The sequence below is a fragment of the Coptis chinensis genome, chromosome 7, assembly GCF_015680905.1.
Source record: "Coptis chinensis isolate HL-2020 chromosome 7, ASM1568090v1, whole genome shotgun sequence".
NCBI lineage: Eukaryota > Viridiplantae > Streptophyta > Magnoliopsida > Ranunculales > Ranunculaceae > Coptis > Coptis chinensis.
Genome location: NC_141462.1, coordinates 28,767,533 through 28,786,804, shown reverse-complemented (window position 1 = coordinate 28,786,804; position 19,272 = coordinate 28,767,533). Strand labels below are relative to the sequence as shown.

The window sequence follows — 19,272 nt, the reverse complement described above, 5'->3', positions numbered from 1 at the left end:
AAAAAACCACTTGCTTCGTGTCACCCTCCCCTTTATCTGTCTGTACCCCCCCCTCTTTTATCATTTTTTTCTCTCTTCGCCTCCAACCTCTCCCAATCTCTCCTGTCTGTCCTGTCGATACCTCTTCCGTTTCTCAACTTCTCCCTCAACTCCTCTCTCTCATTCTCATCACAGACTAATCTCTCACTCTCATCTCTCTAACCCACTCCAAATTCATCAACACTGACCTAGAAAATACAAAGAAGAAGAAGGAAGATTTTGTGAAAGTTATGTGAGAAAGATTTAGAGTTGTGGAATATGACAAACTCAGTCGCTCTTTAGAAAATACAAAGAAGAAGAAGGAAGATTTTTTAATAATCTCTTTTTCATACACATTTATCATGAACTTCAGTTTAATATCGATTTAATATTAACACTTAAGTAGTAGGTCCACAAGGTTGATGCTATCAATCACAAAATCTATGGGTTGATTTTCATACACTTTGTTATTTCTTTCTCTCTGCACACGTAGTAATATAGAATTGATTTTAAGAGTGGTTATCAGTTGTATTATAGTGCACAATTTCACATTGGTTTACAATAAAAACATGCGTTTAGTATACAATTTTGGTACAATGCATTGTCATGAGTTTAGTATGAATTCATATTCTCATACAACTAATTGGTATGAATGATAGATTAGCCCACTTGGTGTTAAGTGAGTTGTAGTTGTAAGAACACATGACTCATTACTATTCTTTTTAAATGCAGATCTCACTCATGTATGGTGTGTTGGAGCTGAACTTAACTCAATCGAAGGAGAAGGTAAGGTTTAACTTTCAGTAGATAGATTATATGATGGGTTTTCTGGCTAGCGACATCCTCACCATTTTTTGAGACCCTAACAACTTCGCTCCTTTCAATTCACCGATGGATGAACTAAGAAAGCTAGCCTTTAACTCAAAGATTCTTCTAGCTGGAATTTTATGCAAATAAATGGGTGGAGATTGGAAATCAGGTTATTGTGCATTGTTTGTGGGTTTTCTAAAGCTACTAACAGTTGAGATGATAGCTCTTTTATCATGATTAAATCACAAATCAGAGATGAGATGTTTTACTAACTCTCAGAAACTGTGGTTTTGTTGATATAGGTTTTAAATTAAACCTGCCAAGGAAGTCCGACGTAACATCAACTCATCAAGTAAGAGCAATCAAATAAACAATTGTTCGTCGCAGAAATGAACGTGCAATGAAGGTAATTTTATTGGTACTTTCTCAAGAAATTGCATAAATGAATTTAAGTAGTCAATCCTATGACATGTGATACTTAACCAAAATAGAGTAGAATAAACCTATCTGGTACACATGACATATATTGAAAGATTAATCTTTTCAAAGACACGGAAAAAATAATAATTATACTGAAAAAAAAATAAAAAAATAAGGCTATCAAATCAATTAAGCTATGTGCATATACGTGTTGGTGAAGAACATGAATTATGCTATCTAGACCAAATGAATACTTCATTGAATACCAATAGCATGGATATGTTATAGTAAATAAAACTGCTAATATTGATACCAGGTAGGACGAACACTTTTAGGTACAAATGGAAATTTTTTGTATACTGAACAAACTAAAGCCATATAATACATGCATGAATACTACTATTTTAAGATGAGTTGTATAGTTGTTACTCATAAAGGGGTGCTAAAGTAGAATTGGCACACGTGTAATAAAAAACCATTAATATTGAGTAGTGGAAAATGCTCCCAAGAAGCCATGTCATCACCCTTTTTTTTTTCTCAAAAGTGGACACCTCATCTTTTTTGGCCAAAAACAATGGTTAGCCCAAAAAAAAAGGAAATCCACGCCCTTTTTCCCTCTTTTCAATTGTTCGGCATTCTAACCTTCTAACCTTATAAAAACTCATGCTCAAAAAATCAAAAGGAAAACAAAACAGAAGCTCTCGACAATAGGAACAAATAACTTAGGATTTACACCTTGACTTTTACAGTTTGTTAAATCGAACAACAATCAGTTGCAGAACTAAAGAGACTTCCGAAGTGGTGGACTCAAAGTTGGAGCAAACTATTTTATAGTTTTATCTGTTTTATAGCTGATTTACATTAGCCTTCTTCCTCTCAGTTCCTTTTTTGGTATCTTCGATCTCCTCATCTCTGCAAATCAGGTATATATGTCTCATCTTTTTCATTTTTGTTGGTAGATTTTCTCCTCTTTTTAGTTTACGCGGGCATTAAGTTTATCAATTGTTTGAACAAAAAAGAATGTAAAGTATCATTGAATTCTCTAGGATTTATTTTTGGGTTCTTTTGTCAATGATATTTGATTGTTTCAATGGGTTATTTGTCTATTTATCGTCTTCAATTCACTGTTGGAACTAATTGGTTCTTTAACCTACAAGAAAACTCGGTGGTATGTGCAATGAAGCACGTTAATTTGGTTCCTGATGATCTTAAGTTTGCTCAATGTATCAAGCTATTTGGATGATCACTTACATCCTTCTATTGTTTGTATACTAATTTTTATGTTAGACAAAAGGTCATGTGTTGAATATTATGCTTAAACTATATAAGTTGTTTTCAATTTCGGAAACCAACCAATCCTTTACATCTTCTTTGGAAGATGAAATCAACGAGGAGGGGTTAAGATTAAAGGGCCAACAAATTCAATTCTTACTCCTCTTCTTAGAAATTTTTATCAGTTCATTATAGCTTATTAAATACCAACATGAATTAGTTTTGTGAGGATATCTATGATTGTCGCAAATGAATTGTATATTATTTAATTAATAGATGATTGAGGAGATATATCTTGAATTGGTTAAGGGTGTTTAATATGTCTTTATCTTAGTATCTCCTTACAATTTGACAAATCAATATGCTTTGTGCGTCAGCAAGATGTATGAAAAGCATGTTAACGTATATGCTTCTGGAATGCACACAGGTGATAAAAATATGTTTAGACGAGAAAATCAAGCAATGGGTAACTTTTATATTTCAATAAATAACTTACTTTAAGGAATTTTTCTTTCTTGAATGTATGAGAGGTTTTGTAATTTATTTGGTTTAGTTTGATGCAGGAAGTGTCCAACAAAACTCTTGGTTTTGGGTTTTTGAAGCCCGAGAAAGAGATTGCTCCGTCTGCAATGGTATGAGATAATGACTTTTGCCAAGTTTTAGAAGTACTTGGAGCTATTTTGATTACTTAGAGTCTATGGAGTTGGGTCTAACTGAGTATCTTTGTACTGTTAAGGCAATGCTCAACGATATAGCTAAGGTTCATGGTAGCATACCATATTTGTGGTGGAAAAGGTCCAAGTGCGGAGGTGTTAGTGAGAGAAGTGAGCACAATGCCTTAAAACAAATGTGAGTTATATATGTCCTTAAAGTTGGTGCAAGCTACATGTGTTCACTTTTAGCATTTAGAATAAATATTTTGAGGTGGAGCCACAAGGTTATACTTCATATTTTGTTTTATTTAATTTTCTGCAAAATGAATACGATCGGAGGTATACCATCATCTCTTGCTACTTTGAATGACATGTATGAAAAGTGTACCCATTATACGCGGCTACTTATGAAAAGTGTCTCTGAAAGAGATATTTCTACCCAGGAAGTATGTCACTTGCTAATGGGGTACCCATTGACCCGATCATCCAGAAAGTTTGTACTCTTAAATGTTAGTGAAAATAGCATGCTAGCATCAATTGTACACCGTCGAAGAGTGGCTGACGATGATAAAATTGTTGGAACAGATCCAACCTTTGTAAGAAGATATCTACAACGACATTCTTGCTATGAAAATACTTCCCTCCTGAATATAGCAAAGAGACATTACTTCAAGTAGCAGGTTTGGCACACTTCTCGAGTAGACCCAATCGTGCGTTTGGTTCCGGAGCTAGACGGTGACATCCTACCAAACATTGAAAAATGGGAATCATTTTGTCGTCAACAAGTCTTAATTCATCACCATTATCGAGCTCTCGAAGAAGCTCAGGGAGAATTTGCCTTGTGGTCTGAAAGATACTATGACTTAGGTTTCGAAATCACTCATGGGATTATTCTTCCAGAACTGATAGATGAAGAGCTTGAAGATGGTATTGAGGTAGAGCTTGGTACTGAATACTTACTTTAAGATGAGTGGATGACGGCAACAGCAATGGGGCCCATGTTTATCCCTGGGGAAACTGTGGAATTAGGAAGGAGAGACTTCGACATTTCACACGATTGGGCTGAAGGTCTACATCGATATCCAAATATAGAAATTGATAGAAAATTTGTTCATGCTCTGTGTGGTGCCAATGAACTAAATCATGAACCTCAAACCGTTGTACTAGATCATGATTTATCTCATGAACAACGACTGGCTCATGATATGGTTGTTAGAGCACTACAAGCTGGAGCATATATTCGGTTAATTGTTTGTGGGGGAGCAGGTACAAGCAAGTCCACACTCATAAATGCAATTGTGTATCAGTTACTGCAATTTTCAGAACAAACAAAGCAGTACATGTCATGGCTCCTATTGGAGTTGCCGCTTTTAATATTGGAGGTGTAACCATCATCCATCATGAACTCTCTATCACTGTGGACCAGAAAGGTGTGAAAGAAACTTCCAAAAAAATTGAAGGTGATCAATGTCGACGTATGCAATAAGACTTTAAAGACACCAAACTTATCATTATTGATGAGTACAGCATGGTCGGAAGAAGTATGCTTGCAAATATTGACCGGTGTTGTCGAGATATTTTCGCAAAGAACGAGCCATTTGGTGATATATCTATTATCCTCATTGGTGATATGCGTCAATTACCTCCTGTATGTGACAGTGCATTATATGTCCAAGGTGGGTCTATTAAAAAATAACATGGTGGAATTGTGTATTCTAGTTTCGATAAATGTGTTCGGTTATCACATATATTTCGACAAGCAAGGGATGATCAAGCATCATTCCGAGAAACACTGTTCAGACTCAGTAATGGAACTTCAACCGTCAGTGATTGGCAATTATTTCTAACTCGAGATATTTCCTCGCTCAATATAGATGAGGTTAACACCTTCAAAGATGCTTTGCGTCTTTTTCCTACCAAACAGCCTGCACATGATTACATTCACACCCGACTGATTGAGCTTGGTAAACCAGTTGCTCGAATTGTATCACAAAATAATTGTGATACCGCTACTAAGGCTTCGTCAGATGATGCAAAAGGTTTGGAGAAAGTTCTGTGTCTATCACTTGGTGCACGTGTTATGCTTCGTTCAAACATTGCCACCACAAATGGACTGGTTAATGGTGCAATGGGCACTGTAGTAGATATTGTTTATGGAAATGGCTGCAAATCACCAGAAGATATACCTCTTGATGTTATGGTTGACTTCGACCACTATCGTGGTGCTAGGTTCCGTCCAGATTCTAATACAATACCTATTACTCCACATACATCAAATTGGAAGTCAGGTAATGCTTCATGCCAGCACATTTAATTAGGTTCCCCTTATACTATATTGGGCGATAACAATTCACAAGAGTCAAGGCCTCACTCTTGATCGGGATGTGGTAGATATTGGTGAAAGGGAAAGCCTCGGTTTGACTTTTGTTGCTTTGTCTCACACAAGAAATTTGTGTGATCTAGTATTTAGCCCTATGTTCTCTTTGGAGAGACTTCAAAAGATTGGAAAATGTGTTGGTCTTAGAGGCCGATTGCAAGAGGAGAATCGTTTGTTGCACTTGTTTGCATCAACCATTTGATGTTCTTGGAAAATCTGATCGTTAAAATGTTAATTTATTGTTTTTATCTCGGTATGTAGTATTCATCTTTCTAACTTTATTTCTATTTATATTGTTTGCAAATTCACTTCATCAAGATGTTTTATATTTCTCATAAATGAATATCTAATGCCGTTATCATGCTTAATTTTGTTGTTTGGATTTATGTAGGTTCTTCCATAAGTAATGTATAGGAGGACATTTTGTGATGGTTGCTGCAGATGGATTTTGTCACTTCAGCTACTGCCTTTTATATTATAGTTGTTTGGACTTTTGCTAACTCCCCTATCTGTGTCTTTTGAGTTGAGTTGAGCAGTTTGTAAAGTAAATAATTGTGCAACTTGTTACATGTATAGTATTTTAGAACCTTTGGGATGTTGTTGATAGGGTTATATACTAAAATTATTACTTTTGTATTAACTCTAATTCTTCATTTTTTTGAATGAGAATCATATGGGCAAATGTTATGCATATTAGTCATATGCATGTGTCTAATACTTTATGTTGTAGATGATATGGTGTGAACACACATAAGATCATATCATCAGTACCTTATAAAGTATAAGTAATCGTTCACAACCTAGATGGATTTGGACAAACCATTAGTACGGTTGTAGTATAATCTGGTATTAGTATATCTTGACTATAGGATTACACTAGTACACTTTGTGTGTATTGAACATGACCAAGTGATGTTGTTTCTCATTATACTAACTATATAAGAGAACAAACGCCTCTGTTATTATGGATGCTTGTCCTCTTAATCCGGATATAATAACGGGCACTTACATGCATTGTACATTGCTTTAAATCATCAATGAGTGAGATTCATTTGTGAATCAACAAACTCGATGGATTGGGTAGTGACATTGTATGTAAGGTGTGATGTTGATTATAGAAGGAATCCGTGTCCCACAAGAAGTCGGGTTGATGATGTCCCATTGAGGAGCTTAAAAAGATTGTCATGTAAACCTTGCAGGTGGATTTATTCCGACATGACAATGAGGTTAAGTGGTACTACTCAAGGACATAAGAAGTTGATTAATGTAGTTGTCAGTAACTTGACTTAATCAACGGACATTCGATATTTTAAACACAAGGAGATCCACGAGCATATAATATAGAGCCCATAAACACTGACACGTAATTTGGGATTAAGGCGGTAGTGCAACAATGACCTTTAGTGGAATATGTCATTTGTTGACGGACTTGGGCCGTGTGTTCAGGGCGAACATGAGAAGCCCAAGCCCGTCAGGAGGCCCAACTCTAATTTCTCCTCATGGTCCCTGTTATAGCCTATAAATAGAATACTCTCTCTCTGGCCGAAATTTACTATTCATTATTCTGAAAAAGAGGCAAGAAAAGTAGATCTGAATTCATTTCTGATCTTGAGAGAAAGAAGGGGGTTGGTAGATCGTTGTCCACACAACGTCCAATCTATTCTAAAGGAATACAACAGAAGATCAAGAGGTATATTTCGGATTTCATAAAGCTTGGTTTCTTAGAGTTATCTAAACCGATTCTCAAAAGTATATTTTTCAATCACAAATCGTGGACACCCATTAATTTCGCTGCGCGTGGTGTTCACGGTTTGTAGAAATAGTCATTCTGAAATAACAGTTCCTACAATTGTTACTTTGGTTCGATGTTGTTACTTTGGTTCTTCTGGTCATATGACAGGTTTAATTATTTCTAGATATGACAGGTTTTTTATGATTTAATATTGAAAATACAAAGGAGATTCTGTCGAAATTTTCATTCGTAAAATATGTGTTATGATTTTTCTACGTTGAGAATGTAATATTTGCTTCTAAAGTAAATAATTGTGTAACTTGTTATATATATAGTGTTTTAAAACCTTCGGGATGTTACTTTAGTTTTCTGATGGTGTTGTATATATGTATTTTTTGTTCTTCAAATAACAAAAGACAAAAATATGTTTATTTGGAATGATAGGTTTTGTGATTTAATGTTGAAAATATAGAGAAGATTTTGCCAAAAATTTTGTTCTCATCCATTTGGAGAATGTAATATTGCTTTAAAATTAAAAATATATTGTTTCGACCCCCACCTACGTGGCAAACGTCCATTGGTAGGAGTCTCCACTTTATTCGTTTAATCAACAAGGCTAAAGCCCAATTTGTAATACCATGGATCAATGTACAGGCCCATCAACTCATGTGTCTAAAGCTGAACCTTAGCCGTACGTTAATTTATGTCCAGATTCGTTTTTTATCAAAGAGATAATTATCAGTTGAGAGTTATAGTCTATCACAATTACTCAAGCTACAAAGACTCTCTACTCTACTTATATAAATACCAAACTATTTTTCATAAGGAACTATGTTGAAACTTGATCCCTAGATAATAGATCTTGGGTACGTAGGCAGTCATTATCTTGGTTCAGTTTCATCTCCCCCAACATCAAATTTCTCTGTTTCTTAGTGTGTTATTTACCATTGCTCTTATTGTGTTGGAGCAGTTTACTGCTGAAACATATATGTTGATAGGATATTATGTGACTTAGCTCCAAACATAAAAGGGCTCCATTGGGGTGCCCATTGTAATGCATGACTACTTAACAAGGGAAAATTCCGCAAATACTAGCTTCTTTCATTGTTGGGATAATGGTCTATTTCTTCACATTTACCGCACACGTAACTATTGATAGATAATTATGTGTACATGCTAAAGCGTTACACATGTTAATACACGACTAATAAAATAATCGTAGCAAAAAGATTCAATCAATATCGTTACACTTGAATAAACTAGACAATGATATAGTCTATTTTCCTTAATTTATCAGTCTAATTATCAAAAAATTAATCAAGTGGTGAAAATAAATAAATAAACATAATATATATATAAAAATAGATAGGCAGATAAATGATATACTACCACTGTAATATATGGGCTACCATAAACAGGCCCAAATCCAAAAAACAGCCGCCTTCTCTATAACCCTAAGTCACGAATCACAAAATAAGTCTTCCCCTCATTCTGAAAATGGCGGAGCACTTGGCATCAATATTTGGAACGGAAAAAGACAGAGTGAATTGTCCATTTTATTTCAAAATCGGAGCATGTAGACACGGAGATCGATGTTCGAGACTTCATACCAAACCAAGTATAAGTCCGACCCTGTTGCTATCCAACATGTACCAGAGACCTGACATGGTCACCCCCGGTATGGATCCTCAAGGTCAAGCCATGGACCCACGTCGCATCCAAGAACACTTCGAGGTAAAAATAGATCTATTATATACATGGCTGTTTTTGTTGTAATTAGATAAAATTTAAGTCTTTTACTTCTTTCATTGTAGGATTTTTACGAGGATTTGTTTGAGGAGCTGAGTAAGTATGGGGAGATTGAGAGTTTGAACATCTGTGATAACTTGGCTGACCACATGGTAACTTTTTCTCTTCAATAGTATAGTGTACCTATCCCCCATTTTGTTTTCTTGTAATGAAAATTTGTTCCCTGTGATGGCAGGTGGGCAATGTGTATGTCCAGTTTAGAGAAGAAGAACATGCTGCAGCTGCAGTTCAGAGTCTCACTGGAAGGTTTTATGCAGGTTAGTTTATTTTTTTTTTTTTTTTTTTTTTTTATTATTATTATTATCAATTAAGGATGTATACAGCAGTATACTTACTTGGCTATGAAGCTTATAATTGTTTACTTAGTTAGTTGACTTGGAGACGTGGTTAAATCACAGGGCGTCCCATTATCGTCGACTTTTCTCCTGTGACGGATTTTCGTGAAGCCACGTGTAGGCAATATGAGGAGAATACATGCAATCGTGGTGGTTACTGTAACTTTATGCATCTGAAAAAGATTAGCAGGTAAATTTTTGTTTCCTTGTCATTCTTAATTTTGTGGTTTTCAGTTACAGTAATATTGCCTGCTTATTTACCTGGTTTTCAATTCATCTTCAATGTCATTTACAGGGAGTTGAGGAGACAACTTTTTGGAAGGTATCGGCGAAGGCACAGTCGAAGCCGAAGCCGGAGTCCACATAAGAATCGCAACTATGAGGAGCGCTCACATGGAGGTCGGGGTCAAGGTAGAAGGTCCGATGACAGGGACCACCACCATGATAATCGCGTAAGGAAACCTAGGAGTCGAAGCCCTGGACACAGGAGGGGTCGAAGCAGGAGTCCTGGAGGGAAGAGGAATAAGAGCCCTCCTGCTAGGGATGGTAGTGCTGAGAGAAGGGCTAGAATTGAGCAATGGAACAGAGAAAAGGAGCAAGCAGAATCTGGTAATAAGAATAATGACAAACACCCCAGCAGTGATGATTATGAAAAAAATGGCTATTCACCTAATGGAGAGCAGTTTTATGATCAAAACCATCACCAGCAGCGGCAACAGCAGCCTCCTCCACAAGAAGGGGGTTACGATTACTGATCCGATGTTCCTTTTCGGTTTGTCCCTTGCTCTTTGCTAATAGTTTTTCTGCTTGTTCTGTAGAGGAAAGGATGCATATTTACAAAACACGCCCATTAGCAAATATAGCTTACAGCCCATTTTCCACTGTGCAGGTGGTGTGCAGGTTCACAGTTCTGTGATATGGAATGTAAAAAAAAAAGATTTTTTTCCCCTTCTGACCTGTTCTGTTTCTTCTGAATAACAACCAAACTTGTGCCATACTTATGCTTGTTTGCATGGCGTGCCTGTATAATTACCTGAGATCTCGCCTGTGAAATACCCTGAGACCAAGTTGTCATCTCCTCGTCTTCCGTGTTCCCTCATAGTCACCCAATTGACATTTATATCGCCTATCAAAGGTTAAAAAGTTATGATGAAATGCCCATTTTTTGATTGATCAGATTGTAAAATTTGATAAAAATGGAAATGAAATACAATGGTTATAAAGTGTAACACATTTATGTAAAAGGAAAATAGAATTGTTACCTTTGTGATACTGTGGGAATGAAAGCGTATTCTCTTTCTAGTCATTTTAGAAACGTCATAAGTTAGAATTGATTTTGAGGTATTCCAGATTTATAATAAAACTAAAGTATGAGCTTAACAATTTTTCTCTGTGAGCTAAAGCTTCTAAACAGTTTTCGTGGGCTCATCCCAAGATTATCATTGAACTGGATTGATAAATGCAACTGGGTAATGATTGTGGGAAATGCCGAGGAATGAGTTAGTTAGTTGTTTTTTTTTTCTTTTCAAGAGAAGTTGTGATCTTACATACTTTACTAGTTTTGCAGGTTCAGGTATCCCTGCTTCTGCGGCCGATCCTAATTTTATGGCAGCTTACCATGGAATTTATGTACAGGTTGAAGGCTGTCTTCTCAACGGGTGTTTGCAGGATTTAACAGATTGTGTTGCGGAAGAACTGTGGAGTGCTCTCTCTATTTATTAAATAGTTAAGCGTGTTAGTATGATTGAGACAGGTGAGACATTCATGTGGCGTTCAACTTTTTCTGTTTAAGTTCAGGCTTCTCCCCGTCGATCAAGGTGGAACAAAGAAAAAGAGATCTCATAAAACTTTTATCTGTTTCGTTTGTAATGCCTTTGTTGGCTGTTTTGTGACTCTGACAAAATGTTTGAGACAGTATCAGATGTAATACCTACTATCATGCTGTTTGATTAAGACCTTTAAATTTGCTATCTGTGTCTCGGTTTCCTTTTTCTTAATCTGTTAAACCATGTCATTTTTATCTTCTATTTTTATAACAACTAATGGACTCGGAACCTTGTCTGTTATGCATGCTTCACCGACAAATAATTACATGTTTGTTTTAGGAAGAAAAATAAAATGTTTATTTGGTGTTTTACCCCCAAACCAAAGTACCAGGCAACATTAAGGGGTCAAAACATATATATACTATGCTTTTGATGTTACTTATTCAACAGTTTGAGTTGTGACTTGTTGGAGAGAGAACAAAACATGGCAGGAGATTTACTATGCTTCTGATGTAAAAATTAGTATGTAAATGCGCCACAAAGCTCCATAAAAAATGAGCAAATCTATATAGAGTTCTACCGCTGAGAGAACCCTAGATTCCTGCCCCAAAGATGATTAATCCAGGCAACAAAGGAAAATAACCACGGGAAGATGGACTGACTACTGTCTCGAGTAACTTGGTGCGTCAATGCTAGTGAAAACCAGTGGTGAATAAAGATCGAACCAAACTAGTTTGTCTTTCCTTTCTCAGGCCTTTGCAAAACATTTACACTAGTTACAGGGCTGATGTTTGATTTTAGGATCCAGAATTTGGATGTGACACGAAGTTAAGGTACAAAAAGATATCCTCTTTGCAAGACACCTTCTGTCGGGTTCTGTTAATTTAACCATAAGAATGTACTTTGCCTTTCATATGTGCTGATCTTTGTTCAGATGCTGGTCATTTAAATACAACGAATACTATACCATTGTAATAGCAACTTTGAAGTGCTAAGCCCGAGCAATTTGTTTTCAGTGGACTGATGAATGATTGAGCAATTTGTTTTCAGTGGACCGATGCATGATTGACTTTAGGATGTATTGATCTATAGATTGGTTAGGTGTATCTTGTGGTTTGATATTAATGCAACGTAAACTCTGTTGTCCTGCAAAGATATCAAGTTCACTCTTAACTCGTGTGTGAACAGCGAATCCTTTTGAAGAAATATTATTGTGAATTAAAAATAGATGCTTATCAGTTAATTTGATTTTCATGCAGCGAAGCACTACCTATTCGTAGGCAGTATGAGCAGAAAATTTCTTGGATCAGTAGCAACTTGAATCACAAAAATAGAATAGTCCCAACTTCGCAACCAAAATTAAAAATCTGTTTTCCAAGGCCATAGGAGTTAGGACTCAATCAGGCTGATTTATAAATTGTGCAATAGAATTGGATTTTTAATCTTCCCGATTCCTCAGGTACGTTACTGTTTTTGTTGTTCATTTAGCTGTAAAACTGGAGTGACACTTGTATGATAGACTGCATTTGTCAAAGAGACTACTCCAAAGTCCAAGTGGATTCAGCCAAGTGAATCTACAACGGCCCCAAGAGTGCTCTGCACTCTGTTAATCGAGGGCAGCTCTTTCCTCTGTAATTTTTCTTGTAGAACCAACATTACTCCCTGGCGACAGCAAAACATGGTTCTACACTTCAACTACTGACAACAATACTACAACAACACTGTTGGAAAAGAAAAGGAGAAAATGAAAAATTTGATAGCCATGTTAACAACCATTGTTTCCAACTATGACATGTTAAACGGTTGAAGCTTGCTCTTCCTACCCTTTGTTCTCTATCTGCCTTCTTCAATCAGAGCTAATCTCCATCACCCAAAAGAAATTAAAACCTCATAAGCATTCCCATCTTTCGACGAAAAGAAATTCAATTACGTAAAGCTCCAATTATATGCTAGGATATCTCAACCAACTGATGGTAAAGAGCCATTCCAATTATTAAATACATATTCAATGTTAGGAACACAGAGTCATGTGCCAGCCGTCAAGACCCAAGCTTAGTACAAACCTGTTTGCATAAATAACACTCTCAGAGATCATCACCAAGAGAACCTTCCAGTGTCAAAAGAGGGGTAGCTCAGTGCACGATCTCCAACCAGTGCGGGGTGTGGGGAGGATCAGAAGTACAGTGTTACCCCCGCATACGCAGAGGCTGTTTCCATTAATTGAAACCGTCACTCCAGGTAATGGGGAAAACTTACTGTTGCGCCAATGCCCACCTCACCTTCCAGTGTAAGATCAAAATGTATATTCACCCATTGATATACACTGATACCATACATTTTTCGATTGATCTTATTAAAATCAATATTACTGCAAGACGTTGCTGCTGCACCTCAGTATAGGAGAGGGCATAAATATACAATGGAGATCCTCCTAAACTACAGCAACAAGACACACTTACATAATCCCACAAGAAGGTATCCTACACTATCTTGAATGACAGCGGATCAGTTAGACATAAGCTCCTCAAATCTTCTACCCCTTCTCTCCGGCAAGGTTGATACCAGTCATACCACACACATACCATTTTGGGTATTATGATCTTCCCTACCATCGTGGTCTTATTTTGAAATAACAGGTCATTTCTAGTCCTCCATAAACACCATATAGTCGCATACAGGGTCACTTCTCACACCAATTTCCCGAAGTTGGTGACAGTAGGTTACAGCCATAGCAAGAACACATCCTAAATTGAGGAGAGTGGTTTCTGGAGAGTTAAAAGGAGCCATCCCTGCTGTTAAGTCATTCCAAACCTATCCACATTTTAATGCATGAAAAGATGCATAACTGTCTATTTCAACCACACATCACATCTGATTGGAATACTCATCCCTCACCTTTGTACACTGTCGACTGTCAAAATTCAATTAAAAAAGCGCACAACATGAAATAACAAATTTTTTAGGGGATTGCTTTCTTCCACACAACCTTGTAAGAAAAGTTGATTGGTCCTGTTGCTTCTATTGCAATCCCATGCTCCTTTCTAATTTTCTCATACACCGAGTTACCTGAAAAAACACATTGTCCTTTCCCCATGCCCACATCCATTGGTCATCACTGTCTTCCCAATGACAAATTTGTGGAAGCTCCAACATCTGCACTGGCGCTATCGACCTCCTAATCATTAATCAATGCTCGAATGTGAAGATTCCATAATACCATGTTGCCTTCACCGTTCATAAAGTCCCTAACCAGACCAAACTTTCTCCTTGACATTGCATACAAATGCCGAAACCCGTTTGCAAGAGAAGTTTCAGCATACAATGCTACCGGCCAGAACAGTCCTCATACCATTTCTCCTTTTCACTGAATTCCTCTTTTTACCAAGTGAAGATTCACCATGACACCTTTCCTCAAACTGCACCCATGAAGCCGTCTTATTTCCTTCAGCCACCACCCATCATTTTCTACGCCAGATTTAGCAAAAATAATCTCTCCACAATGCATTAGTCTCCTTACCGGACCTCCAAATGCACTTTCCGAGCAAAGCTTCATTCATGTGCCTGAAATGTTGAAATCCCAATCCCTCTTCTCTGATAGGGGAGCACACTTGGTCCTACGTCACCAAATGAAACTTTATTCTTTCTTTGCTTGATCCCCACAAAAAATCTCTAACGATCTCTACAAACCTGTCTGCAACACTTTGGAATTGTGAAAAGGGACATGAAGTAAATTGGCAAATTTGTCAAGGTACGTTTCCAGCTGCTTAGCTTTCTTTAAAACATATAACAGAGTCCCATGCTTCTTTACGTTTGTACTTCGCCTCGATTGGTAAACCCAAGTGTTTACAAGGTAGGAGCTCCACCGAGTATTTCATTAAAATCGCCTATCTCTCAAGATTCTCCACCTTTCCAATGCCCATGATTGATATCTTAGCTAGATTGGCATTAAGACCAGAGACAGCTTCAAAAAGGAAGAGTATAGTTCTCACCATTAGCACCTTATTGATGTGTCTATAAGGAACAAAGTGTCATCTACAAACTGTAACACAACCACCTCCAGGCCATTATCTGATGCCTAAAACCACACAACAGATCTAAGAGTTTTGCTCTCTCAACCATTCTAGTTAGCCCATCCATCACGATAATAAACAAAAAAGGATATAATGGGTTTCCTTGCCTCAGACCTTTCTTGCTTCTAAAAAAATCAGTACGAGAACCATCTATCATAATGGAAAAACTAGCCGTCGAAATGTTGGTTTGGATTCATTTGCGCCATAAGCCGCCAAACCATCCTTCTTAACATATATTCCATGAAATTGTAGCTGACATTGTCGTAATCGCAGCTATGTCAACTTTACAGAGAACTCCTGGAATTCTCAATCTTTCTTGTCTCCGTGTACTCATTTGTAATCAAGACCCCATCCAGTATTTGACGCTCTGATACAAAGGTTCCTTGGTATCTGGAAATAAGCACACGTAGAACCACCCTGATTCTTGTCGCCAACACTTTAGAAACCAACTTATAAACTCCACCAATCAGGCTGTTTGGTCTACAGTCTCCAATAGACAGAACTCCTTCCTTCTTTGGGATGAGCGGGATAAAAGTTGTTTGCACGCACTAATTTACAAAGCCATAATCTTGGAAACCGTCAGACCCTGGGGCCTTTTCCTCACCAAGATCTTCGAGAGTGGCAAGAATTTCATCTTCATCACTACTGCTTTGCACCCTGACTTTTTGATCAACTGACAACCTTTCAAAGTTCATTCCATCAAGAACGGGCCTGGTGAGATCACCGCCAGAATACAAAGAGGAATAGTATTCTAATGCTGAATAGATATAATAAACTTTCAGAGACTAAGGTCAACAAACTGAGGACAGACGGACTATCCTAAAGGAGGATACAAAATTAAAATGATAACCACAATTATATTCCTAGATATACAACCTGATGGTGATCAGAAAGCACTCGTTTCTTTTTGAACTGAATGAATTCACTGATTGAGAAACAACAGAAGTTAGCTGCCCAAAAAAATAATTAAAAAAAAATGAAGGAAAATAAAGTTAGTTCAACCTGTAACTACACTACTATTTCACCTGCCTCAAAAATATGAAGTTGTAGAATGAAACACTGAAAGAGCTGACAAATGTACCACAACAACTTACAACACTGATGAAAGGATCATAAGCCTCTTCTGCAAGGTATGCTAAAGTTGTCCTAGAATCAACTATTGTTCCTCTATTCCTTGATGTTTAATTTGATATACTGCTGGATTGACGGGAACTATTTGCCTATTAACAGCAATGCTCTGCAGATTCAAATTATAATGAGGCCTGCAAGTTGGAGACAAAAACAATAATATGTAAAAACCTAGCACTTGTATTTAACCATATATTTAAACGAACAAGATTACGGAAATCAATGAAAGGCTAAATACTAATCAAATAGACATCAAAGAGATTGTTAAGATTGGGTGTTTCCACACAGTACAGCTCGAGACGTACATAATAAGCATACCTTCAATAGAAAAGATTCAATAACACGGCATATTATATGTCGCACCTGATAGTTTAAACAACTGATGGAAGTAGTTCATGAACTCAAACTCAAAATAAGACATTCCCCGTGTACTGCATAATATAGCTAATAAAAGGAGTCAGGTACATAGTGAAGAAAGTGAAAAATAAGATCTATTAACAATTTAACACAGCTCAACTGTAAATGTCACCAGGCACTATGAAGCTCAATGTAGGTGAACACTCTAGCCTACAAAACAGTGATTGAAATTTTCCACAAGGAAAGTAGCTAACAAGCATGATTCTGAAAGCACTAAACGGTAATTAAACTTCAACCTTAACAGCAGTAACCATGAAGGCTGACGACATTCAAGTACTAAAAATGAATGAAAATGACTGCATGCACAAAAACAACAGCAAGCACACAATGGTCTATATTAGGTCCAAGAACACATAACAACCAACTAGTACCACCAAACTCTTATGCAAGGAAAATTTTTACACCTGAATTAGACAAGGAGAAATATGTGCTTAATGTCTAGCAACACAGACCAAAGTATGTAATACCGGCACGATCTACAAGAACATTTGCAAGCTGGTCAGGAGAAGGCAGGACTTCATGGTACGGAATGCGCATGCAATCAGAGTAGGGCTCAAGAAGGAAAAAGAAGATCATGTGAAACCACAAGAACTCTGTAAATATCACGTAAAAACCAACTGTTTCCCAGACACTTTCAATAAGTAAGACACCAGCTTCAGTAACAACCCAAAAATTTCAATAACAAATGCTACAACACTTCAACTTTAAGGGAGTCCAAACAAACCAATATCTAATTGTACTTCCCAAGTAAGGCAAAACATGGTTGTAAACGTATTTAATGACAATAAACTTCTAGAAATATGCTGTGGAAACAAAAAACACTTGACCAACTTTCAATCAAAGAATAACCAAAAAGAACTTTCAATCAAAGAACATGAGAACTACAGAAGCACTGGGAAAGACTAGTCAAGCTTTAGAAACACGATCCAATAAAAACATCACTCAATTACAATACAGAAACAACATAAACGATAAATGAAATCCTACATTCTCATATTTTGGGTTCTATTTAATACCATCGCCATGTGAAGCAAAAAGAAGGCTGACATGTAGAAATTTGGCCATAAACATTGTGGAACAAGATATTTTTCATCACAAAAGGAATTTTTAATTTTTGTTAATGGGCCATATCTCAAAACGCCAGCAACTCTCCATAAGCCTTAAGAGAGGAGACAACCAACCAACTTATGATTTATGCTGAAGTGCCAAGAAGAAAAGATAACTTGTGATATATTACTTAATGAAATAAAGAGTGATGAACTCATGAAGACAATAAAAAAAAAATATAAGGATTCATGAGGTATACAGATGTTTTGGCTTCTCAAGCAACCTTAACAATCTGATTATATGAATTAATCATTGACGGATTAAAAATTGTCAAAATCTAACCTAATCGCTTAACCATAACAACTGAAATCAAATAATTGAAATTACCTGAAGAGATGATTTGATGTGATTGAGATTGTAGATTCGATGAAGAGAAATTGAGGATTTTGAGAGTGATTTGGGAGCGAGATTTTTCGAGAAAAGATATGTATGAACAACAAATTGGTCCCAATTTTCGGGTTAGGACAAATATCCCGGAGTTCAAATAAATAAATATTTTCCACTTTTAACATTTTTTTGTCTTCTTGTTGAGGTTCATACTCCAATATGTCTTCTCACTAATCATACATTTTGTTGAGATATCAACTTATAAATAGTGATTTTTCATAACTCATGTTAAAGTATGAACAGTGATTGTGTGATACTCATGTTGAGGTATAAACAATCATTAAAAGTACGAACAGTGATTGTTCATACTTCTTACTTTTTTTTTTGCTAGGTAAGTTTAAATTGTATTAAAAGAAAGGGAAAGAGTACAAAAATGATACACAATATTCTAGCCAAATCAGACTTAAATCTAGTTATAATTCATTTAAACATGTAGAAGACTTGGAAAGGAGTTTCCCACTTGTGAATCCAACTTGGTCGTCCTAGGTAAATGCACTTCTCTTGGTTTTGCAGACCACCACCAACTCGTACAAGTGCATCTGCAGTGATATTGGCCTCTCGCCAAATTGCAGTGAATTTGATGGATTGAACTTCAAGTTTGCAGCTCAACCATCTCGATACAAGCTCCCAAAGGATCTGGTCATTCTCAAAAGCCTTGATAGTCGCTTCAGAATTGAACTCTACCCATAATTGTTTCCAACCTTTGTGTAAAGCAATTTCGCCCCCACAATAATTGCTAGATACTAAGCTCTAAAGTTTGTGCCCACTCCAATATTTTGCCACACAATGAGAAGGAATTCACCCAAGCAGTTTCTAAAAGCTATATCAATGCCTGATGGACCTGGGTTACCCATAGTTGAACCATCGGTATTAAACTTAATGATATTGTTGTCAGGAGGTATCCAGCAACATTGCTTAATGCTTGGTGCTCTCCTTGGTCTTGGATTGACATCCTAGAACCTTAGAATAAC

At 36.7% G+C, this 19,272-nt stretch overlaps 2 protein-coding genes and 1 long non-coding RNA gene across 6 annotated transcripts; 2 read left to right on the top strand and 1 right to left on the bottom strand.

Moving 5' to 3' along the window:
• The first annotated feature begins 4,701 nt into the window (after nucleotides 1–4,701).
• On the top strand, nucleotides 4,702–5,487 carry LOC147486985 (uncharacterized). The gene is made up of 2 exons (XM_086573908.1): nucleotides 4,702–4,849; nucleotides 5,048–5,487. Exons 1-2 carry the CDS (start codon nucleotides 4,702–4,704, stop codon nucleotides 5,485–5,487), a joined length of 588 nt encoding a protein of 195 aa, XP_086430034.1.
• Nucleotides 5,488–8,677: 3,190 nt separating this feature from the next.
• Nucleotides 8,678–11,398, top strand: LOC147486984 (splicing factor U2af small subunit B-like). 3 transcript variants are annotated; one of them, XM_086575105.1, is made up of 6 exons: nucleotides 8,678–9,016; nucleotides 9,097–9,183; nucleotides 9,267–9,348; nucleotides 9,490–9,616; nucleotides 9,722–10,198; nucleotides 11,062–11,398. In XM_086575105.1, the coding sequence occupies exons 1-5, from the start codon at nucleotides 8,780–8,782 to the stop codon at nucleotides 10,179–10,181; spliced, it is 993 nt and encodes a 330-aa protein (XP_086431231.1). In that variant the 5' UTR covers nucleotides 8,678–8,779; the 3' UTR covers nucleotides 10,182–10,198; nucleotides 11,062–11,398. The 3 variants fall into 3 exon arrangements, with proteins under 3 accessions (XP_086431231.1, XP_086431230.1, XP_086431229.1); XM_086575104.1 differs by having other exon boundaries at nucleotides 8,730–9,016; nucleotides 10,994–11,398; XM_086575103.1 differs by having other exon boundaries at nucleotides 8,730–9,016; nucleotides 10,316–11,398.
• A 1,518-nt stretch (nucleotides 11,399–12,916) lies between these two features.
• Nucleotides 12,917–18,462, bottom strand: LOC147486983 (uncharacterized). 2 transcript variants are annotated; one of them, XR_015203215.1, is made up of 5 exons: nucleotides 18,242–18,461; nucleotides 17,855–18,004; nucleotides 16,754–16,821; nucleotides 16,139–16,524; nucleotides 12,917–16,019 (listed from the first exon to the last, which is right to left on the bottom strand). It is a non-coding gene; the product is annotated as an uncharacterized LOC147486983 (long non-coding RNA). The 2 variants fall into 2 exon arrangements; XR_015203214.1 differs by having other exon boundaries at nucleotides 12,917–16,524; nucleotides 18,242–18,462.
• Between the last annotated feature and the right edge of the window lie 810 nt (nucleotides 18,463–19,272).

What these genes read in the sequence shown, in the direction of transcription:
- LOC147486985 (XM_086573908.1), top strand. Translation starts at nt 4,702, where the DNA reads ATGGTCGGAAGAAGTATGCTTGCAAATATTGACCGGTGTTGTCGAGAT. An exon ending in CAGTGCATTATATGTCCAAG is followed by an intron (nt 4,850 to 5,047) that starts GTGGGTCTATTA and finishes CGCTCAATATAG; the next exon opens with ATGAGGTTAACACCTTCAAA.
- LOC147486984 (XM_086575105.1), top strand. Translation starts at nt 8,780, where the DNA reads ATGGCGGAGCACTTGGCATCAATATTTGGAACGGAAAAAGACAGAGTG. An exon ending in GCATCCAAGAACACTTCGAG is followed by an intron (nt 9,017 to 9,096) that starts GTAAAAATAGAT and finishes CTTTCATTGTAG; the next exon opens with GATTTTTACGAGGATTTGTT. An exon ending in CACTGGAAGGTTTTATGCAG is followed by an intron (nt 9,349 to 9,489) that starts GTTAGTTTATTT and finishes GTTAAATCACAG; the next exon opens with GGCGTCCCATTATCGTCGAC.